Below are 23,648 nucleotides of genomic sequence, written 5' to 3' on the forward strand. Positions count from 1 at the left end.
CTCCGCCTGAGGCTCAGCAGTGCATGACTTCTCGTAGACAGCTCCACAGCTACTACCCACCCAACACCTACCCTTGCCTGGTAGGAATAGGCAAAGTGTCACCCCACCCTGCCCCGTGCTGGGTGCCTCAGACCCAAACCAGGGAACTATGACTTTCAAGAACTGTCACCATACAGTCTTCTTGCCCAGCTGGCCACTTGCCCAAGGGGGCCTGCCTGGCTATTCTCCTTTACATTACCACTTAGGCCACAGGGCTCAGGCCACTGCTTTGCATTACATCCATCCCTTTGCAAAATCCCTAAGGAGCCTGTCACCACTCTCTTTCCTATTCCCACCCCCACCCCCACCCCAGCCCCCAGATTTTCTTCAGGTTAAAAAAAGTTAAAAAAAAAAAAAGAGGACTTTAATTTTAAAATAAAGCATTTATGAAGGCTTAATGAATTGTAAATAATTTTTAAATAAAATGAAAATGCTTTTCCTGGAATGTGACTGTTTTCCTTGCCCGTGAATCTCAATTCTGATGTTTCGAGATGCAGGTTGGATGGAGCTCCCATGGGATTATCTCATGGGGGGGAGGGGAGACACCTGCCAGAAGAGGCTTGGCTCTGAGGGCCAGGTCTGAGGCTGCAGTTCAGGTTACAGGAAAGCGCTGGTGCTCTACTTTGGGAAGCCAGATGGGTACAATTTTGCAGGAGCAAAGGCCAGATATGGAACATAAAACCCAAATGAGAAGCCCGAGTGTGAATGAGAACAAGAAAGCAGCACTAGGTAATTCTTTGTTGAACCCACGTGATTCATGAGGCACTGCTGGGGGCCTTCCAAGTTCAAGGTATTAGGAGGAACACTGAAGAATGCGGGGGGGTGGGGCAGAGCTTCACATGGAAAAGCAAAAACTAGGAATAACAACTGCTACTTCAAATATATGAAAGGTCGTCAATTAGAAGTGCCAGTGGACTTGGCGTGTGGTTTAAAGGAAGGGAGGAAGGGGACAAGGGGAATAGGACTGAAGGAGATCAAATTCTGGACCGAGGTAAATTATCTCTTTAATTAAGGTCTCCATCAACAGAATGGGATGCTTCACCAAGTACTGAAAGAATCCACCCTCCCCCAGTTGTAAATGATGAGCCAGGGACAATATGGGAGAGACAAAGCACTGGGAGAGAGGCTGGAGTTAATGACTTCTAAGACCCCAATCATCCCTCAAGACTGTAGGGTTTTAAAACAACTCAGAGTCTAGAAAGGGGTGGGTCCTGTTAAAAAACAAGAATTATCTTTCCATATTTTCAAACGCAAGACTCAAATTTTACTAAACCACTATGGGAAGAGTCCCTTGGACTCTCTGGAAAATGTGATCTATGTTCAAGTGGCTCTAGCAGACTAGGAAGTACTCACTGCATTGGGTGGGGCTGTGTTCCACAATTACCCTAAGTGATGTCAACCCTTCTATGAATCCAGGAAGTCCAGGGTCTTAATATAAGAAGACAGCTAGCCTCTGAAGGACAAGCCCAGAAAACTGGCAAAGAGCTGTGGTGCGCTCACTAAAGGGAAGCCTGTTGCAAGATGTTAGTTTTTCTTTAGGAACTAGTACATCCCTCTAAAGCACTCATTTTAAACCATGGGTTACAACCCATTAGTGGGTCACAAAATCAATTCCAGAGTCTCAATCAGCACTTTTATTTTATTTCTTTAGTGAAATGGAACATAACAGAATGGACTAGAAAATATCAGGAATGCACTGCACGTAGCAAGAGTTCATAGTATTTTGTGAAACTTGTCTTAGTTAACTGTGTGCACGATGAAAATGTTTTGTACCTTGGCTGCCCTAAAGAAGTAAAGCTTAGGGCTAGGGACACAACCATGCAGAAAGAGCAGGGAGACAGACACTCCAGATAGAGATGATGAGTTTTAATGACACAGCCAACACCCACAATTACACATGGCTCTTTAGACAAGTTGATCTTTGGGACTAGGCTTTGTAGAGAGTCAAGCAACACATAGAAGCACACGAGTGACACAGGCAAGACTCCCACTTCTAGAAAGCGGGAAAGATATCTACGTCTTATGATCAAAGTACCGTTTTATTCTTCTTAAATAGTTTAATTTGCTCTGCCCTCCAAAAGGGCTCTAATCCCAGGCCCACCGTTCTTTTCAAGGGATGTTCTCTTCATGTGGGGCCAATTTAAGCAGAGACCACCTCACCAGAGCAGCCTTTCAGTCTTACAATAGTCTAATCCATGATGTATACAACTAGGTTTGCACAGGCAGGGAACACACACGACAGAGGACCGCTTTGGTGGTGCTGGTTTCAGTGGTGCCTTTTCACTGGATTTTGGTGACTGCTTCATGGATGGAGCTGGCCACATAATCTAGGTTTTTGGTGGTTAAGCCACACATGTTGATCCGACCACTTGGCAGCAGATAGATGTGCTTTTCATTCACCAGATATTCAACCTGCTTGGCTGTTAAAAAACAAAAGAGATATAATCAAAGTAGTATGAATCCTTTAAGCCATGGAGCCTCAGCGACTCCTTGACAATTACAGTTTTCCTTCTTTTCCTCATAACACAGAAAAGAAAAACAAAAGGAGCTATTTTGTCCACTTGGTACACAGGAAAATACACTCAATTGATTCTGGAAACTAGTCTTATTAGCTAACTTTCTAATCCCCAGAAAGTTTAATGTTGCTCCTCCTCATGGGAATTTTAATCTGGGACTACCACCCAAACTGTGCACACCCCAGTCACCAGAACACCCTATCAACTGAAACAACCCTGAGCACCCGGCAGCAACCTCCCTTGGACATTTCACTTTCACAGTACACTGCACAAGGCCCCACGCATGAGAGGAGCTGGATAAATGCTGTGTACATGAACCAACGTACTGAAAACCACAGACACCTCTCTGACCTGGCATGTCTTAGCTCTCTCATTAAAGCACAAGCAGAAACGCTTTCCCATGTGTTTGCAGAAATTCTCGTGGATGAAGCAAGAAGGGACTGCCTGTACTTCCTTTATGCCACAATCTCTAGAGCTTTTTTGCTTTACTGAAAAACTACAAGAGAATTTCAGTTGAATTTTGTCTAATTTGTACCCTTAAGAGACCATCATTTGAGGGAATGGGATAATAATTGTTACGAACTGAATGTTTGTGTCACTCCAAAATTCATGTTGAAACCCCAATGTGATAGTATTGAGAGGTGGAGCCTTTGCAAGACGAGGTCATGAGGGTGGGGCCCCACGATGGGAGTAGTGCCCTTATAAGAGAACAAAGAGAGTGTGCTCTCTCACCATCGCGTGAGGATGAAGCTAGAACACAGCCACCTGCAGGCTGCGAAGAGAACCCCCACCAGACCATGCTGGCCCTGATCTCAGGCTTCCCAGCCTCCAGAACTGTGAGAAATTCATTTCTATTGTTTAAGGACCCAGCCTATATTTTGTTATAGCAGCCCAAACTAAGATGGTAATAAAATCATAATAATCAGAGGAGCAAACACTGTGAGCCAGCCAGTGTTCTAAGCGCTTTATATTAACTCAGTTCATCTTTTTTCTTAATTGATTTTAGAGAAAGGCAGAAAGAGAGAGAGAAACATCAATGTGAGAAAGGAACATCAATTGGTTGCCTCCTCTACGCAACCTAGGTGTGTGCCTCCCGAACCTGCAACCTAGGTATGTGCCCTGACTGGGAATCGGTGTACGGACTGACTCTCCAACCAACTGAGCCAAGCCGGCCAGGGCTTAACTCAGTTCATCTTGATAATAACTTTCTCATCCCCATTTTACAGATGGTGCAGAATGGAGTTAAATGACCTTCCTAAGGTCATACAGCTAGTCAGTGGTGGATCTGGGATTTTAAGGCAAGCAGTTTAACTCCTGATTCTGAGTTCTTAGCCAGGACACCACACTACCTCTGTACGGAAATAGAAAATCTAGACTCTACTTTTGTGGGGGCAGAGAGCACCACAGTTGAGAAGCTAGTAAGAGTTATGGAATCCTACCCTAGAAAAAGGCCAATATACACATATATATTTTTAAAATATCATTTCAGGGGCTCCTTAGATCTCCTAAAACATACCCTGTTCTGATGGATAAAACATAATAAAGTAAGTACTATAACATGAGAATTGTAGGAACTAGGTTGTGGGTATACGGGGGTCACTGTACAATTCCTTTAATTTTTCTGTTTAAAATTTTCCCTAATAAACTGTTGGGAGGAAAAACACATCCTGTTTTTAAAAAGGGTAAATGGTGCCAAGTGCTAAAAATATACCTTTTGTGTTATAAGCACAGGTCTCTCCTCACTATTCTTCAATTCATAATAAAACTAATTTCCTACTTTGGAGAGTAGGGCAGTACAGATATTTTATGGGGAGACATCTCCATCTTGTGAGCTTTCAGAATATTACTACTTAACACCATTTCCATTACACTTAGTATTAAAAACTGTAGAAGGATTATTTTACTTATTCAAGTGAACTAATCTCCCATTCCAGAATCATGAGGACACCTACGGATAACTGAGCTATCCCTTTACTTTCTTGAATAGCCTCATTTTACTTCAAAGTATTTCAAGGGATCTACAATATATAATCTTTACCACCTTTCTTGTTTTTATATTCATTTCCTTTCACTTTTTCTGAGCTCATTTCAAACAGGCATTCTGATGGCCCTAGTTTATAGTACCTCCCAGCACCTCTGATGTCCCACTTACTACCCAAGCCAGTCACACAAGCTCCACATGCAGGTGAGTGGCCATGTCTGCACCATGACCAGTGGCCTGGTTAGCAGGTGCTCGGAAATAACTCATTAAATGAATGATACCTCCATCATCAGAAGGGACAGCCAATTGCAAACAGGCCCTACTGACAGCTATCAAGATCGTACATGGTTGCCCCTGGACATTCAATTGTCCTTTAATTCCAACTACCAATCTAAGTTCTTATTTATGAAATGAAAAGGTAACTTTATAACCTCTTTTTGAAGGCAATGCCTAGAGACTAGGGAAGACCTGTTAAGAAATTAGGTCCCTGCCCAGCAGGGTGGCTCAGTTGGTTGGGGTGTCATCCCATACACCAAAAAGGTTGCAGGTTTGATCCCATCAAAGCGGGTACAGGAAGCAACTGATCAATGTTTCTCTCTCCTCTCTCTAAAAAAAAATTAATAAACATATCCTCAGGTGAGGATTAAAAAAAAAAGAAATTAGATTCCTGAATAATCATATGTAATATTCATACTTAGGATTAAGGAAGAGCCAAAAGGTACCCAAGCACTTATGAGAGACCTTTCGTAAATCAAGGCTCCAAACTATTAAGCTCTGTCAGTTCCGCTGGCTCTGAGCCAATTCCAAGCCCACAAAAATGAAAATATCTTTGTTATGGGAGGCAGGACAGAGCAAAACAATGCTCTCTGGAGACCCAAGGAGTTTAGGAGATGAGTGGGACACACTGAGGAAACCTAACTTGTTCTGGTCCAAAGTTCTGGCCAATCGATTAGGCAACAGCTAATGGAGCCAAGCCCAAGGACACCAACTGGGAGGAGCGCTGTGTCCAAGAGTGAGTATTCAGAGGACTGGGGACCACTTACTGTTCAACCCTGTGAAGCTGAACATTCCAATTTGCTCAGTGATGTGGTTCCAGGTTCCAGGGGTCTTGAGGGCTTCTAATCGTGCCCTGAGTTCAGATCTCATTGTCAGAATCCGGTCAGCCATTGTCTTCACATTACCTGTCCTGAGTGGACAGTAACAGAAATATCAATACAGATTAGGAGAGATAGTACATGAAAACATGGAGGTTTAAAAACTACCACCTATGTTTGAACTCAGACTTCACCTAGGTGCTGATCTAGACAGAATGATATATTTTTCAGGCCTAATTAAGTAGAGATTGCAGCTTTAGCTACTACGTAAAAATTACTGTTTTGAAATAAGATAAAATATATGCAAAGTGGTTAAGAATATGGAGCCCCCAAATTCTCACACAACTTGAAGTTGGATATTCTATCCCATTGGGAATTCCTTCCTGTTTGAGGGGATGAAGCCTGGGTGGTGAGAGAGTGGGAGATACTCGCATTCATCCAAGTGCCTCTTCCTATGTTCCCGGTGCTGTTAGGCACACGTGTTGTTATGCACGTGAGAGTAGGTAGCAGCCCTACTTTATAGAAATATCTGAGACTCAAAGAGGCTAAAGTAATTTTATCCTGGCACCACCAAAATAAGAGGGAGAGACAGTTAAATGTAATGGAACAATTACTGTTCTGCATTCCCACCCCTGCCCATCAGGTTGTGAGTTCCTTACCATTCCTTAAAAAGCTCAGGGTTAGAGAGGGTAGTGGCCACGATTCGCGCTCCCTGAGCAGGGGGATTGGACCAAGTAATTCGCACAATCTTCTCCATCTGGGAAAGGACCCGAAGGATGCTATCAGGTTCTTTTGCAACCACGGTCAGATTCCCCACACGCTCATCTAGAGACAGGGACAAGAATCAGGCTTGGTGGCCCTGATGGGGGCGGGGGCGGAGGGGGAGCTGCAACTCAGGAGAACACTCACTGTAGAGCCCAAAGTTTTTGGAGAAGGACTGGGCACAGAAGAGCTCGAATCCTTGAGACACAAAATAGCGAATGGCCCAGGCATCTCTCTCTAGGTTTCCAGATGCGAAGCCCTGATAGGCTGAGTCAAAGAAGGGAAACAGAAACCGGCGCTGCGAGGAAGGAAAGTGAGTCAGGGCACGACATCCTTCTGGAACCAACCAAAGACACTGGCTTTCCTTCCCCAACTGCTGCCTGGAAGAAATTTCTAACACTGACCATTTCTCTGATCTCTCTTTTTTGTGCATCCAATCACCACTTTTAGATATTTCTCTGTTCAGCTAAATACTGACAATGAAATCTAACAATTTCAGTAAACCTTGTTTTTTTTAAGTATATTGTCCCCGAGTATCAAGATGCCACCTTGCCAACTGGCCTTATTTTTGAGGCATGGAGGTAGTATCTGTCCGACATTGGTGGATTCTTTCCTATGAATTCTTGGTGTGAAGCTTAGCCAAATGTCAGCTTGGTATCCCCAGGCGTCTTCACAACCTCAGGGCTCTTCTACTGAGTACTCAAGACCGAGGAGACCGCATGCTCTCTGTGCCTATCACTCCGGTCTCCTCAAAGGGCTCCCCACACTGAACTTGCTCCACCTACTGGGCTCTCTCTCTATGTGGACACCACCTCCCTGCTCCCAACCATCCAAGCCAGAGGCTAGGGCGCATCCTCCAATCCCGCCTCTGCAGCTCATCCCTCACATCCAATCACCCTCCAAGTCCTATCATCCTGTCTCCTGAGAGCTCTAGAATCCTTTCACCTCTGTCACTGCCACCTACTTCACTGAGGTCCCCATCAGCTCCTACCTGGATTATAAAAATAGCCTCCTAACTGCTCTCCAAGCCTGTCTAATCTTGACTCTCTCTGATCCATTCCCTGCTGTGTAGCCAAGGTGACTTGAAGACAATACACACCCGATCATGTCATCCATGGCATTAAAGGTTTTCAGTGGCTCCTCATTGCCCTCATAATGAAGTCCAGTGCCTCAGCACAGGCTCTGGTCCCCATTTCCCTCTCCAGCCTCATGGCACACACTCCTCCATTTCTCTTGGAATTTAGGCTAGGAATTACTTTCACTTCCTTAAATGGGCCATGACCTCTGCACCTTGAGCCTTTGGTCATGCTCTTCCCCTCGCAGGGAACATTCCTGACCCTCTAGCTCCCACCTGTCCTCATTCCTCAAGTTTCAACATGGAAACCACTTCTTCCAGGAAAGCTTCTTCTACCACTACCACCCCTCCTCACACACACACACTTCCCAAAGTCCAGGCTATGTGCCTCCCATAACCCCACCAACACAGTTGTCTCACAATACTTGGCTGTCTCCCCAAACAGGCTGTGTATGCTCTCTGAGGGCAGCTTTGTTCACTAGTGTATCTCTATGCTGCCAGTCACATAACAGTTTCTCAATAAGTATTCTTAAAACACATTAATGAAGGATATATATACACTTTAAGCTAGAAATTCCAATCTAGAAAGTTATCCCAAAGAAATAATACAATGGTATTTTATTACATAATTGTTCATAAGAACAAGAAACCTAAGACCTTAATGTCCATCAACCAATTTAGTCAATCCCTAATGTGACACATCCAAGCATGGAAAACAATGCTACAAAACATTTAATGACACATAAAGGAACTCAAATAAAAAACAAAGTATGTTATAAAATAGTATAGACAAAATGATCCCATCTTTGTAAAACAGATTTATTTATATGTATAAACTACACTTAAAACAACAAAACTGCCAGCTGGGCGTGGCTCAGCAGTTGAGCATCGACCTAGGATCCAGGAGATCTCAGTTCGATTCCCAGTCAGGGCACATGCCTGGGTCGTGGGTTTGGTCCCCAGTGGGGGGCCTACAGGAGGCAGCCGATCTATGACTCTCATCATTGATGTTTCTATTTCTCTCCCTTCCTCTCTCTAAAATCAATAAAGATATATTTAAAACAAAAAACAAAAAAATTACATTCTGCACCAAAATGTTAACAGTGGCTTTCTCTGGGTATGGGATATTTACAGTTGATATTTATTTTCTTCTTCAGGCTTTTCTCCACTTAAAAGTTCTTCAGTAAATAGGTATGACTTCTGAGCACATAAACGTGAATACATACTGTTTTTAATGATGCTCTGGAAAGGCAGTTACCTTCATGACGGAGGCGATGTTCTCCCACTGCTCTGGAGTTGGGTCAGTCCCAGTTGGGTTGTGTGCACAGGCGTGGAGGACAAAGATGGAAAACTCAGGAGCACTCTGAGGGGAAGGAAGCTACATCAGCTCGGGCACCGGCAGACATGGGGGACAGGGTCAGTGGCACAATGGTCAAGGACAGCATATTCCCTCCTTACGCGCCATTTCAGAAACCGTCGCCTGGTCTGGGTAGGATCTCTCAGACTCCCTCACTTTTCAACTGATCCAAAAACTTTTCCCGCTCCTCCTGACACCACAGGGATCTGTTTACGTTTCATCTCATCACCCACCTCTAGGTCATTCAGGAAACCCTGGAGGTCGAGTCCTCTCTTCGCTGCATCCCAATAGTGATAGGACCGAATGTCTTTAAACCCAGCAGCAGTAAACACAGCATTGTGATTCTCTGCAAGCAAAGGAGCAAAACATTAAATTCTTTTACAGACACAAGGCGGTGTAATTGGAAGGGACACAAGTCAACTTCCAGGACTCTGGAATGTCCACTGGGCGACATCAAGGTGAGGGGTTAAGGTTTAAAAGAATGGTTGTAACCAAAAAAAAAATTCAACCAGTCTTATTCATGCTAAACTTATATCCTGATGTAGATAACAGGGACTTCTTGTATCTACGTTTTATGCCACTTCTGGGAAGTTTCAACATACATGAAAATACAAGTCTACCAAGAGTCCTGGGAAAAAGTATTCCTAATGAGAATTTGAGCATCAGGTTACTCATATCCTGCCAAAACCCGCTGCTCAAGCTCTTCCCAGTGTCAGCTGATCCAGGGCCGGGCAAGCAGTGAGAGTCATCAGGACAACTGCCCCGGCTTCTGTTTCTCCTCTCAGCACACCTAAAGGACTCACCCCAGGTTGGTGAGGATACGTAGACAGGTGTGTCCTTGTTGTTTACTCCATTGTACCATCGCACTAAGAACTCGGCTCCGATCCGAAGGGCACCTGTTCCCCCCAAAGACTGCACACCGCCTACCTGAAAGAGAAGCAGCAGGGCCCCTGGTTGGTAAGGGTGAGGCCAGAAAATATTGGGGAAAATATGAGCACTTCCTTTGTGCCTGCTCTGTGCTAAGCCCTTTAATGCGGTATCTCATTAAACCTGCTAACTACATGAAGAAGATACTGTTATTTGCCCGTGTTTACTGAGCTGAGGAGGCTGAGGCTGAGAGCTGAAGCACTTTGCTGGAAGTTACCAGCTACCGAGCAGTACGGAAAGTCTTCAAACCAAGAAGTGTGAAGTCTGACTCTTAGAGGAGCTTCCCTTCTGAGTACAGAGGTAGAGGACATGCCTAGGCCACATTAGAGGGTGCCCTGGAAGGCACACCTACAACCCCTTTGGCACCCAACCCAAGATCAAAACTGCCCTTCAGCAGAAGCCTGGAAAATAATGTTTCTCATTTGCCATTGGCATCAATCTGTAATACTACCTTCTCCCTCCATAACGCAGGCTTATTAATCCTTAGAAATATATTCTAACAAAGCAAAGATGACATGTGAATATTACTTTCCTCTCCTTGAGCTTCATCTCATCTTAAAATGATCTCACAGGGAAAATAATAAAAATCCTAAGTTTTACCATTTATAAAATACCTTCACATACATTCTTACTTGATCCTCATACAGTCCCATAAAATAAGTTCTAGATGCAATTTACACAAGGAAACTGACTCAGAGAAGTGGTTTGCCAAAGGAGACACCGCTGGTGAGTGGCAGGGCTAGACTGATCAGTATAGGTCTCGCTCTAGTCACTCTATGCCATTATGTTGTTCTGCCTCTAAATCTTAGATTTTGCCCTTTCACAATTCAAACGAGGTTTTGGCATAACTCTTTCAGTAGAGAAATGTCATAAATTACATGTTGCTTACTATGTCTACAGGATTAAGGAGAAAGAAAAAGATCACATGGGAAAGCCTATCTAAATAAAAGGAAGGGCACATATCCATCAAATATCAGTGGCAACCTCTGGGGAGGGGCCTAGGCTATGGGGAACAGCGGTCAAAGGGACTGTGGCCTAGCCTGCAAGTTGTCTTTTAAAAATAAGGAGAATGTATTCATGTATTATTTGTAAAATTTTTAAATAATTTTTAAAATATATTGTAACATCTGGGATCTGTTGTAAAATAATTCAGCTTTGGCAGGGTGGTGGGAGGTATACAAGATTGACCAAATACAGATCAATATTGAAGCTAGGTGATAGATGCATGGAGTTCGCTCATTACACTGTTTTATCTATTGTTATATATATTTGAAATTTTCCACAATAAAAAGGTGGGGGAAAAATCCTTCCTAAAGAAAAGCTTCCAAAACCTTAAAAAAACCAACATAACACTGACGCTAAAAGATGACAAAGAAAAACAAAAATAGAAAAAAGGGAGAGACCTAGCTCTTTCATGAATATTGAAGCTAACTTCTCAAATAAACATTAATGAACAGTATGAATCCAACAGTACATTTAAAAATACCCTTTTGATCAAGTGAGAATCATCCCATGAATGCATGATTACTAAGAAATACATTATAAAATTAGTCATGCTACCCAACAGAGAAAACCCAAATGATCATCATAACAAATGAGAAAAGCAGCATAGCCATTTCTGATATAAATGTTCAGTAAGACAGAAAACAATGCACACATCCTGAAAAAACATTTGTTCGTGATGAAAAAGTCAGCCTCATGATGAACAATGAAGCATTAGCATAAATCCCTTTAAACTATGAACAAGGCAATGATACCAATCATCGCCACTACTGTTCCCCACTGTTCTATTTGGATTCAGAGATGTGTGCATCTGTGAAAGAATATTGTCTGAAGGAACAGAAGCAATGTTGAGGTACAGCTTCACACTGCAGAAAGAACCAAGAGCAGTGAACTGGGGTGAAACTGGCCGGCGCACGTCAGGTTTGGCACAATAACTCCCCTGCTCTTCATTGGCCCCACTGAGCACTAGTCCCTTCCCATTACATTAAAGGTTTTGCCTTCACAACTGTGATCTATCTGGAGTCTTTAATGCGAATCTCTATCAAGGTGATGTAACTTAAATGTGCACTCAGTTTTCATGGATTTGTCCAAGCTAAGTTGGATGTCAGCTTTATTCATTATTTCACATTTCAAACAAGTAAGCAATTCTGGAAAGTTGATATTTCCTATGCAAGGTTTTAAGTTATCATCAATATGTGACAGGGGCATGTGGATATCAGAGAAAACATTCCCAGAAATATTTTCTCTTTCCTATGCTCAACTTTTAATTCTACCCTTTCTCTCCCACTCCAGAAAGCAAATTCATTAATTAAAATAAGTCAGAAAGTCAGTACACAAGACTGAAAATGTGTTTGGAAGAGATAAACCCACTTCACTAATATTAACTGATCTTTGATATTCATGATGTATACAGTGCTTGACATATCAAATTCTCAAGAAACTAGCACCCCCTAAAATATATTTTGAACAATGGATGGCTTCAGTGATATACAAATTGCTCTAAACTATATCAGCAACGAACAGAAACAAATTTTTGGTGAATCAATAAAGTAGAAATTTGGTCATTTTGTCAACTGATTTTTGGTAAATTGCTCTAGATCCCAGAAAAGTCCTGTATTTAGGAAGAAGGAAAATCGTAATATCAATGGAAGTACAGACTTTTCAAGAAGCCAGGCAACTAGACCTGAGAAGATGAGAGCCAGAGCCAAAGCCCCAAGTCTCCACACAATGGTCAAAGTGAGAAACTGGGATGTCATCACATGGCCCATATGCCCTCCTACCTATAGAGGCTCAGTAATTTCAGAAGCTGAAACGTTACCATGCAGGAGATGAAAACTGGACATTTTGTCTGGATCCTAGGGTCTGAAGATGGAAAAGCAGTAAGAGGCCGTGAGGAATCTAGACAAGAGGTCTTTTCCAAATGATTGACAGACCTAGCAATGTTAAATCTTGAGAAGAAAAATCTAAGGGAAGATGGTTACTGTTTTCTGGTTTATTAATTCTTGCATTCATGCCTAATCTCCTGCAAGTCTTGGCCCAAAGTTCATTTCTATTCTACCATCACCACCCTAGTTAAAACTATATCCACCCTCACTCCTACCCTCAGACTCCTAATATGCGTTCCCCCACTCTATTTTTATATTATTTATCATCTTTTAATAAACTGTACCATGTTTATTATGTTTATAGTCGGTTTCTCTCCACAAAACTGTAAGCCAAGACAAGAGATTTGGGGTGTTTTGGTCACCACTGTGCCCCAGCATCTGGAACAGTGCCTAGTGGTGAGCACTCATCTGTTGACTGAGTAAGTGTGTAAATTCAAACTTCTGGAATCTCTGAGGTGCCAAGCTGGGAGCTAAATACTAAAGATTTGTAAGATAAATAAGCCATCATCCCTGCCCTGGGGAAGCTATGGTCTGGTGGGAGAGACAGACTTATAAAATTATACAATTAATTATACTTATAAAATTAATAAGCACAGTAAGCACTGTTATTCCCAAGTTGTGAACAAAGTCCTGTAATAACTCAGACTCCAACAACTAGCTCTGCCTAAAAGAGCTAAGGCTTCAGCATGGAGGTGAGACTTGATTGGGCCTTGAAGAACCTGGAGGTAGTGACTGGGTGTTGAAAAGGTGAGGGTGCATTCACAGCAGAGGAACACCTGAGGCAAAGGCTCTGCGTCATGAAAGGGCAAGGGGCCTAGAGAACAGCAGGCTCTTAGAATGACAGGACTCCATGGGGGAAAGGGGAGAGGGGCGTGAGTAACTGGAAAAACAGGATGAAGGATAACTACAAATATGCTGCTCGCCTAGTTCAAAGTCCAGATCCTACCTCGTAGATAATGGAGGAGCTATTGTTTGTGAGAGACAAGGAGCAGGTGATATGATTAGTAGTTGTTGTTTTTTTGTTTTTTTTGCTAAGGAAGATAATTCTAGCTGCACTGTGTAGAATGTACTAGAATGGGGAAGAGACTAGAGGCAGGAGGCTAGTATAAGAATCCAAATGAGATGGTGGTGGGCTGAACTGAGACAGGAGCCTAGGGGTGGAGAAGATGTCTGGGGCAAGAGGAAAGGCTCAGAGCTCAGTATCAACTGGTACCCAAGGTGACATCAATGCCATTTCCCCCAAAAAGAAAGTCTGCAAATCTTTACAGACTGCCATTTACGTTTGTTCTGTGATCAAAAACAACACGGAATGAACTAGGCCAAGAGGAAGAGCTACATTCCACAAGCAACAGCCCCAAGTCTTACACATTAAGTGATCAAAAATAGGGAGCGTTGGGCAAGGGAACAAGCATCTGCCCAACAGTTAATAAGTGTATAAGAAAGTACAGACTTAGAGGAAGAAGTTCCCCAACACAGAATCTCTGTTTTCATTTGTCAACAGAATTCCAATTATCAACAGCATCTCAGAAAATAACCCCCAGCTGCCAAAGTTCCCTACTTTCAAACTTCATCAGGACACTCTTCTCCCTCTGTGGAAACAATGGATTGTCAGAGCAACATATCAATGCCACCTGTAATCTCTAAACACTACTATTTCTACCTGTATTCCCCTTCAGCTCCTTGAAGTAATTCACCTTAATTTAATTACTTGCCTAATCGCCAACCTGGAGCCTCCCTCACTCCTGATACACATAGGAATGTACCCCTGTGTAACTTTTATTTGACTCTGTGGTCCTGTTTATCAGGCATATAGGTAACAGCATGTGGGGATAAATCAAGTGTCTCCAAAATGTGGTCCCTTCCACACATGAGGGATGCACCAGACAATGGCTGAGGGAGCAATGAGGGCTGCTGGTTTAAATTGCATAATTTCTAACTGGACTATTGCAAAAACCTGAGCTCTTTCCCTCCCTACTCATCTAGCCAAGTTTATGTTCTTCAAATACTTTCATTGGGTAACTTCTCTGCTCAAACCTTCAGGTGGCTTCCCCTGCCCTGGCTGCCAAAACCAGCCTGCCTGATCTATCCCACATGTTCCAGCTCTAATCAGATAGGTCTCTTTACACCTAGGCCTGCTTATCTCCTACTCTTGGCTCTGGGATCCCGCTACTTCAGACAAATACCTTCCCTTTGTACCTTGTGTTTCTTAACCCTGCTGTACTTTGGAATCCCCTGGAAGGCTATTAAAAATGTGCCATGGAGAGAAGAGAATTGGGGGGAAAGGGAGTGAAAGGGCAGGATATGGTGGTACCCTCTAAGATTCTGATTTAACTGGTCTGGTATGGGGGCCAGCCATCAGTATGGTTTTAAAAACTCCCCAGGTGATACTAATGTACAGCCAGCATTAAAAACCGGTGTTCTAGTCTCATTCCCCAGGATTCAGCTGAAGTCTCATCTTCGGCCATTACCAGCCTCCCTCTTCTCTGAATCTCTACAACACTGAGAATCTCCACCATACCACTTCCTGCCCCATAGAGCCTCTCTCACTGGCTACTTCCAAAATGTGCTCCTCTTCCACATGTCTCTAGTTATACACAGACTATGTACCAGGAAGCACTTAAATGAGAGAAGCTGAGACCAAGGCTAGAGAATGAAAGGATATATTAGAATTGACAGGAACTTCAGAGAGCATCTAGACTAGTGGCTCTTGGGGGCCACAGACTCCTTTAGAAAGTTTGATTAAAACTATGAACCTTCTCCCCAGAAATACACATACACACAGAATTCTGCATACAAATTTTAGGGGATTTAGAGGCCCCTTAAATGATCCCCTATGCCAGTGCTCCTTATAAGACCATGAACCACAAACAAGTCTTTTGGTAACATGTAGATGAGACATTGGGGCTAGAGGGCTAACTGATTTGCCTGTTGTCAAAAATAGTGGTAGAGCTGGATCCAGACCCTGGTCTCTTGATCAATCCATTAAATTCCTTTGGCTTGGCATTTCCTCTGACTGCTTCAAACCCAGCAACTGAAATCTGATCATCAACTGGGCAAAAGTGAACTGAAGAAGCTGTGCTTTATAAAAAAGCACGTGATTTGCACTAACAGGTTCCCGAGGTCACACTACTTAAACCTTTATTTACTGACAGTTCAATAGACATAAGGCCTAACATTTTAAAAAACTTCAATTTTCAACCTCTTTTTTACCTTCATGGTTCCTAAAGAGAAAATACCGATCCTCATCCAAAACTCACCCGCTTCTCCTGGATGGCTGGGCTGTCATCCCCAAGGGCAAGGCGGGAAGCATGGGTCCGGAACTCTGCCAGGCCCAGGATCGGCAGATACTCGTGGTTTAGGTTTCCATCATTAGCAATCTTCTGCTCCACTTTCCGCACTACAGGCAAAACCCAGGGCTGGGAGTCATCCGTGCGATAAGCTAGAACATAGGAAAGAGTTGCATTAAGGAATTGTCTGAGGCTTCATCCAAGAAAGAGTTTGGAACTGTAAACAGGGAAAGTTCTACCATCATCCGATTAAAACAGACCTGTGAAGGAAACTAAAGTTCAGTCATTTATTGAATGCTGGCTTTGGGGCAGGCACTGGGCTAGGTGCTAGGCAAGCAGAAGGATAGACATGGTTCCTATCTTCACAGAACTTATAGTTCTTAAATATATGACCACCAAAAAACAGAATGCTAAAACAAAACTGGGACATCAGAGCCTGATGGAGAGAATGCATGTGAAAACACTTAGTGAACTAAAATGATACATCTTACAAATGCTATGTCAGTATTACTAGTGCACTGAGGTCTCTATAGCCATTGGCCCAGCAATCTGCTTCCTTCTGCATCTCCCCAAGAGATTTCCAGAAAAGGGCTAGGTGCTACTTCAGATGAATGCTGCACCTTCCAACATAAACATGGAGAGAGAGGGGTGTGGAAGCAGGCCCACATCCTCCTCTTGTCCTATAAGAACAGAAATGGGACAAATGACAAGCAAATGCCCTGTGACTGAAGATTCCAACAACTGGTTACACAATAACCCAACAACAACCCACTGAAGCACATCTGTGTCCTCTCTCTGTGTTCTGACATCATTCAGTGTTTACCATGTTAGCATTCCTCCCACTTCATGTGCTTCACACTTTTATTGATCTAAATGCATCTATTTCATAACATTTAATCCTGCTTACAAGCAAATGTCTAAGCACTTCTACACTAAAACTATTTTTTGTCCCTTTTGAGTTATCCTATAACTCATTTTTCCCCCCTATTTATACTACCCGATGATTATTTTGGGATTATCGCTTTAGAGGGCAGCTGCTCTGGCTTGCACCCAAGCCAGTGATCTCCATGAGTAGGATTCCTGACAGGGGCCATTTGCCTCTCTGCTTGAATGTTTAGGTCTCCAACAAGCCCATACTTTTGCAAGTAATTTTGAAACTGGAAATTTTAGAGTAGTTCTGATTAAGTTTTATCTGGTTGATTTCTGACCAATATTAACCCCTACCTTTTTTTAAAAAGTCACTTTGTAGGGTGGTTGATACTGCTTACTGAACATGTTGATTGTAGAAAATTCAGAAAAGCCCAGAAAGTAAATAATAAACAGTATGATTAACATGAAATCCCAGCACTCAGAGATAAAGAGTATGAAAATTTTGGTGTACAACCTTCTAAGCTATACTTTACATGAGTATATTCTTTTATAAAATATGGAGCAGACTGTATATAGAATTTTCAACGTGCTTTTTTCCACTTATTAAATAACTAAGTGTTTTTAACTATTCTTCTAATAGGTTATATATTCGCATGCCCTCATCCCATCTTTAGCCTCTACCTACCTCATTCCAAATACTCTCACTCCATAAATAACAACTGTTCTTAATTTTTTTATGGAAGTTTCTTTTTCCAGAAGTTCCCTATGTATACACAAGCAAATACAGCTATGTTTCCCCCACTTTTAACACAAAAGGTAACACAGGGCATACTATACACTGTTTTGTTCCTTGCTTTTTCCACTTGAAGATCTTTTTACATCTGCGCATACAATGTCTTTGTTCTTTTTCACAGCACAAAACTGATGAATGTACCCTAGTTTGTTTTGCCAGTCTCTTGTTGATGAACACTTGAGTTGTTTCCAATACTTGGATATTACAAAACTTCAGTGTACAACCTTGTACATACATCATCTTACATGTGTGCAAATATATGTTAGATGCAGGGTTGAAAATGGAAGCATGGGCTGAGAAGTATGTGTATTTGTGGTTTTGACAGACATATCCAAATTGTCCTCCATCAGAATTTTATCAGTTTACATTCCTACCATCAACATATAAGATTGTCTGCTGCCCCACAGCCTCACTCACTGAGTGATTTTTTGCCAATATGAGTGCAAATAGTTTTAATATAAGAGTAGTTTTAATTTGCATTTCTCTTATTATAGATGCAACTGGGCATTTTTCATATATATATATATATATATATATATATATGAGCAATTTACAGCACAATTTTAGTGGTTAGATAATATTTATAAATCATATATTCTAAATAAATATGAAAGATAAAGAAAAAGCCACAGTACTACTGCTCTTAGTAGTAATGTATACTCTGTGCAACTCTAAGAAATACTGTAATGCAACTGGTGTCAGGGAGGCAGTGTGTATTATGACAAAAAAGAAATTGACCAATTTATACCTCCCCTTCCTTCTTCACTGCCCAGTTTCCCCAGGTTCAGTTCCAGATGTATTCCCAATGCCTTGCCTAAACCACCTAATGAGGCAGAAGTGCAGATTCCGCTTGGGTGATCAGAACATTATCAACAACCACTATTCCTGCTCTCCAGGGGATTTTATTCCTGTTTCTGGACCCATGAGATTCTCATTCATTTTTTCATTCACTCATTCATATCACAAGGATTTACTGAATCTAGCATGAACCAGGCACTAGCCAGAAGTAGCTACACAGAGATGGATAAAAAAGACACTGCTCTCCAGGAAACAGAGCATAGAGCCCTTAATTCTCCTGTGAGGGATAAGGAAAGATTTTACAGATGATGACTGTGTGAGAGGGTTTAAAAGATAAACAAGGAAATACATACATTCCAGACAAAGGGTTTGGAGAGATGAGGTTTTGGAGGATCTGCATTTTCATGGCTGGAATGTAGGATCCGTGGAGAACACCAAGGAGTGGCTCAAAGAGTCTTGGAGCCTCGTCTAGGAGGAACTTCATTTCACTGGACAAACCACTGAAAGCATTTAAGCAAGAGAGCGACATGGACAGCTGTACATGTCACTGGACCATTTTAATATGATCATTTGAGTGACATGATAGAAAATAAACTGGAGAGGCCAGAGGCAGACTGCTAAGTCAGAAGGTTACTGCAGTAATCCCAAAGGAAAAGAAAGAGGTCTTGAATTAAGGCAGCGGCAGAGGGATAAAGAAAAGGAGAGAGCCCGGCCGGGAATGGCTCAGCAGTTGAGCCTAGGATGCAGGCAATCAGGGTTTGATTCCTGGTCAAGGCATATGCCTGGGTTGCGGGCTAGATCCCCAGTCAGGGGCGTGCAGGAGGCAGCCGATCAATGACTCTCATCATTGATGTTTCTATCTCTCTCTCTCCCTCTCCTTTCCTCTCTCTGAAATCAATAAAGATATATTTTAAAAAAAAGAAAAGAAAAGAAAGAAAAGAAAAGAAAAGAAAAGAAAAGAAAAGAAAAGAAAAGAAAAGAAAAGAAAAGAAAAGAAAAGAAGAGAGAATCAAAAAATATTTATGAGGTAGAAAAGACAGAAGTTAGTGAGCAAGTAAATAGACGTGGGATGCAGGAAAGGGCCCCTGATGACTCCAGTCTCTCTCTAGTTTGGATAACGACTGATGGTGGTGGGGTCAGTTAAGACATAGAACATATTGGGAAGAAAAAAAGAAAAGGCTGAGGGGAAGGTGAAAATGATGAGTTGTGTTGTAAACAAGGTGAATTTGAGGTGGTTGTAGGATAGGTCCATCAAACTGTAGCAAGTATGGGTCTGGTGTTCAGGGGAGAAGTACAGGATGGAAAGAGAGATTTCATAACTATAGACACTGACAATAGCCAAAGCCATTATAAGAACAAGTACCTACTGAATACTTAGAACATACAAAGGACTGTGCTAAATGCTTTACATTTTTTTTACTCTCGATTCTGATAACAACTCACAAAATAGATATTGTGATCCCTACTTTAGGGATCTAGACACTGAGACCAGAGAGTTAAATAATTTGCCCAAGATCACAAGGACTGTAAGAGCTAGGCTATCATACTATTAAATTCATGGATCTATGGGCCTTTTTTAAGAGTAAGTGATGTCTAGAAAAAGCCCAAAGCAAGCAGGTCCCAGAGGACTGTGTGAGCAGCCTTATTATCAGCATGCTCCCACCTTCATGCACCACTGCCCTTCTCCCTGGGTATAAGCCCTTTTAGAGGAGGCACACAGGTTTCAGGTGAGTCTAGAAGTTTTGTTTTCCAGAAGAAAAGGAACAAGGCAGAGGATTAAATTATGAAACCACTACCCTCTCCTCCTAAGATTTCCACTTCCCTCACCCATGCCCACTCAAGAGCCCATGCAGATATGCCTCTAAGGCCCTTCTCCAACTAGAGTTCTGGGGAGAGGGCCAGGGGTACACAGAAACACCTGATGTAGCACATTTCTCCAACAATTGTATCTGAAGATGCCAGAACCCACGTTAAAAACAACAACAAATATTAAAGTAAGCACAGTTTGGAACAAAAGAAAGTTAAGTTTACATGATAAACGGACTGGGGTCTATGAAGAAATGTCTTGCTTCAGGCTGCATCAGGCTACACCCACGTCTCCCCAGCCTTTAAAGGCATTTGTCTGAAATGTTGACATGCACTAAAACAGTCAACTCAGAGAGCATCATACTTAACAGTGGAAAACGTGATGCTCTGCTCTGACTATAAGGAAATTACGCAAATAGTCATAGCAAGAAGAAACTCTCTGGAGAAATGACCTGCAAATAGCAACTAGATAATGAGATTATGGTTGCAAGTTATTCTAAACATGTCCAACATCACTAGAACTTGAGCTGGCTAACCACCATTGGGCTTTTTCTCTGTACAAACACTTTACTTCTGAACCAATGTCAGAAACTTTCACTTTGCAGCTCTTGAACTGAATATTATTATTCAACATCTTTTATGTGATTCACCCAAAGAAATGCCAAAACAACAGTAATAGCAATAGCTAATCCTTACATAACTCCTACTTATGTGCCAGAAACTGTTCTGAGCACTTTACATGTACTTAATCCTCATAAAAACCCTGTAAGACAGTTCAAAGGTAACTGAGCCAATGAAATCTGAGGTTTAAAAAAGATATATTTAGATCAACATCAATATTAGTTCTTCACTATATATCTGGCCCTAAGAAATACTCGGAAGTTTTGGATTAGATTTAGATAAAGAGCTTGAATGGTACCCACTCCAATTCAATTCAAGGCAATCTTTCAATGTTTCTCCAACTCTGCCACCTGCTAAAAATATCACTTTCTCTCTGTGGGTGAAGCGATGTAGTACTGATTTTAAAATGTTTTACTATGAAAAATTTCACACATATACAAGATTGGAATAATAATATAATGGATGCATATGTACCCATTTCCCAGCTTCAACAAACCATCACTTTTGAAAGGTGTTTTTCCTCACCCCTCCTCCATAATCCTTGGTGAAGTCTTTTTAACAGGTCCTATGCACAAACACAGTCACAGTGGGAAACCTGATTCTGAACTTCCTTCCTGCCATCCTTTGCTACAAAACAGTTCAACTTTCTCATTTCAAAAGTTTTAGTCCTTTTAGTCTAAGTCTGTTTCCTAGCACAGAACATCACCCTATACATTTTCCTCTTCCTGGCTGGTCTCTCTGTATGTGGTCCAGAAAGTGTCTGTGGAGTTTCAAACATCCAAATGATGGTGATAGAAATAAAAATTTCACCACAGAAGATTAGAGTTAAAGGAATTTCAAGGCACTTAAGTCCAAATCTTTTTCTTGGCAGAAGAAGAAAACTGAGGCCCATGCTCTGAACTGTCCAAGGTCCAAGAAATACAAGCAAGAAAGGAAGGCAAGGGTGTGTAGAAAATGAGTTTCTAATGTCCACAGTCTTTCCACTCCTTTCCAGCATCTCTACTTATTCCTACCACATCCAAAGGCCAGAACTTTCTTCCCAGGTACCCCCAGGGAGCATTAACCTGCCACAGAAGCACGTTCCACCTCTATTATCTCACTTAACACCTACTGACTGAGGCCAAAACCAAGCCTGTCTTCCCGCACACACAAGGCTTGGTCGAGCACCTGACTGACATCTGTCATTCGCCAACTCAGAACAGAGCTCCGGAGGGCAGAGTTCTCCCTTATCTATTCCCATCAGCAGGGCTCCAAGCCTATCAGGCTTCCTATCTTCCTCTGCTCACAATCTCTGGCCGCTCATTTCTCATGAAGTTAAGGACGTAGCATAAAGGACACAGAACGGGGGACTGGAAGAACTGAGATTTTGTCCTGGCTGCTACACACGTTCTGTGTGACCTTGGACACAACTCCCTTTTCAAGACTCATATACCCATCTGTAAAAAGAGCAGGTTAAGCTAAGCCTGAGCACCTTGCGCCCTCTTCGGGCCCCACACCAGTGCGGAGCTGGCCTCGGCCTCTCCCCCAGCCCCGCGCCCGAGGTAGGCCCGCTCCGCTCCCCCGCAGCTCACGCTCAGGGCGCTGCATCTTTACCTCCCACTCCCAGGTTGACCTTGCGGGGGTCCGGATCCTCCCGGAAGTCGGCAGTGAGCTTAAAGACAAGGACCGGCTGGGCTTGCGGAACCTCGGCAAACACTGACGGAGGCGCCATAGCGAGAGAGCTGGAGTCGCCGGCGAGCTTCCACCTGGAGTCTTGCGCCGCTCCGTGCGGATCAGTCGCGCCGGCTGGAGGAGACTCTCACCTTCAACTAGCCGGCGGGGCGGGCCCGCAGCCTCCAATGGTCGAGACGCGTCCGGAGCTTGGCAACGCCGTTAACCAATCGCGAGCTGCTGACGCACATGGGACACGCGGGAGGAGATATTATTAGCCAATCCAAGAAGAGAATCGTATCGGAGGAATGATACAACCAATGCAATGTCCTGCGGCCGAGACGGGGGCGTGGCGCATGGTTGATTGGCAGAGCGTGCTCCTATCGCTGAGGCCATTGTTCCCGGGGCGTCCCGGGACCGAGGGGAGGAGCCGAGCTGCCAGAGTGTCCGGGAGGCTGCCTCGGCGACCTTCGAGGGGCACCAGGCTAAGGAGCGGTGGCCGGCGGGAATTACGGAGGACGCGCCTTCCGGTACCGGCGGAGCAGGTGTTCTCGCTGCCTGCCCCGCAGCGCGCACGTTCCTGAGCCGGCCTGGCCTGGCCCGGCCCGGCCCGAACTGGTAGCCAAGTCCCCAGGTCTGCGCTCGGGACGCTACGCCGAGCGCAGGTGACCTTGACCGTTAGCTCCTGAGGGAAAAGTGGGTGGGCCGCCCGCCTTGTTCTCAGACTGGGGACATTAGTGAGAGAGAGACCGGGAATTCCTTTCTGCCGCTCTTCCAGTTTGAGATTGTTGTTCCCCTTGTACTAAGCAGAGGGCCTGGTCCTCAAGGACCTTGGGGATCTGGGCGCGGCCTCCCTCCCCAGGTTTCCTCCCACGGACGTACTCGACCGGGCCTTGCCGTCCTCAGCTGGCAGGCACCCAGACTGCCTCTTCTTTCAGTCAGGCTGTGCCTTCCCCCGGAATATTCCTCCTCCCCGGCCCCGCCCCTCCACCTGGTGACCTTCAAGACCCAGAGTAAATGCCTCCTCCATAAAGTCTCCCCTTAACGCTCACTCCGGTCAAAATCCGCCTCTCTTTCCTTTGCTGCTGAACCTTGTTAACAATATTACCATTTTAGAAAATGCCCTAGTTCAGAACCTATGTCCTACTTTAGATTCTGACTCTGCCACTTACTAACTTGGGCAG

The 23,648-nt window shown here is 43.4% G+C and overlaps 1 protein-coding gene across 1 annotated transcript; it reads right to left on the reverse strand.

Annotated features, from left to right (window-relative positions):
- Positions 1–1,890: 1,890 nt before the first annotated feature.
- On the reverse strand, positions 1,891–22,586 carry GOT1 (glutamic-oxaloacetic transaminase 1). The gene is made up of 9 exons (XM_016220075.2): positions 22,408–22,586; positions 15,897–16,078; positions 9,628–9,751; positions 9,058–9,170; positions 8,726–8,830; positions 6,540–6,690; positions 6,290–6,455; positions 5,580–5,722; positions 1,891–2,459 (listed from the first exon to the last, which is right to left on the reverse strand). The coding sequence occupies exons 1-9, from the start codon at positions 22,523–22,525 to the stop codon at positions 2,320–2,322; spliced, it is 1,242 nt and encodes a 413-aa protein (XP_016075561.1). The 5' UTR covers positions 22,526–22,586; the 3' UTR covers positions 1,891–2,319.
- Positions 22,587–23,648: the final 1,062 nt, after the last annotated feature.

The sequence above is a fragment of the Miniopterus natalensis genome, chromosome 14, assembly GCF_054644295.1.
Source record: "Miniopterus natalensis isolate mMinNat1 chromosome 14, mMinNat1.hap1, whole genome shotgun sequence".
Lineage (NCBI taxonomy): Eukaryota > Metazoa > Chordata > Mammalia > Chiroptera > Miniopteridae > Miniopterus > Miniopterus natalensis.

Bases quoted from the DNA above. Each gene is read 5' to 3' on its own strand.
- GOT1 (XM_016220075.2), bottom strand. From the start codon at position 22,525: ATGGCGCCTCCGTCAGTGTTTGCCGAGGTTCCGCAAGCCCAGCCGGTC. The intron at 9,752-15,896 runs GTGAGTTTTGGA...CTTCTCTTTCAG, and splicing joins CAGCCATCCAGGAGAAGCGG to GTAGGCGGTGTGCAGTCTTT. The intron at 6,456-6,539 runs GTGAGTGTTCTC...CCCTGTCTCTAG, and splicing joins CAAAAACTTTGGGCTCTACA to ATGAGCGTGTGGGGAATCTG.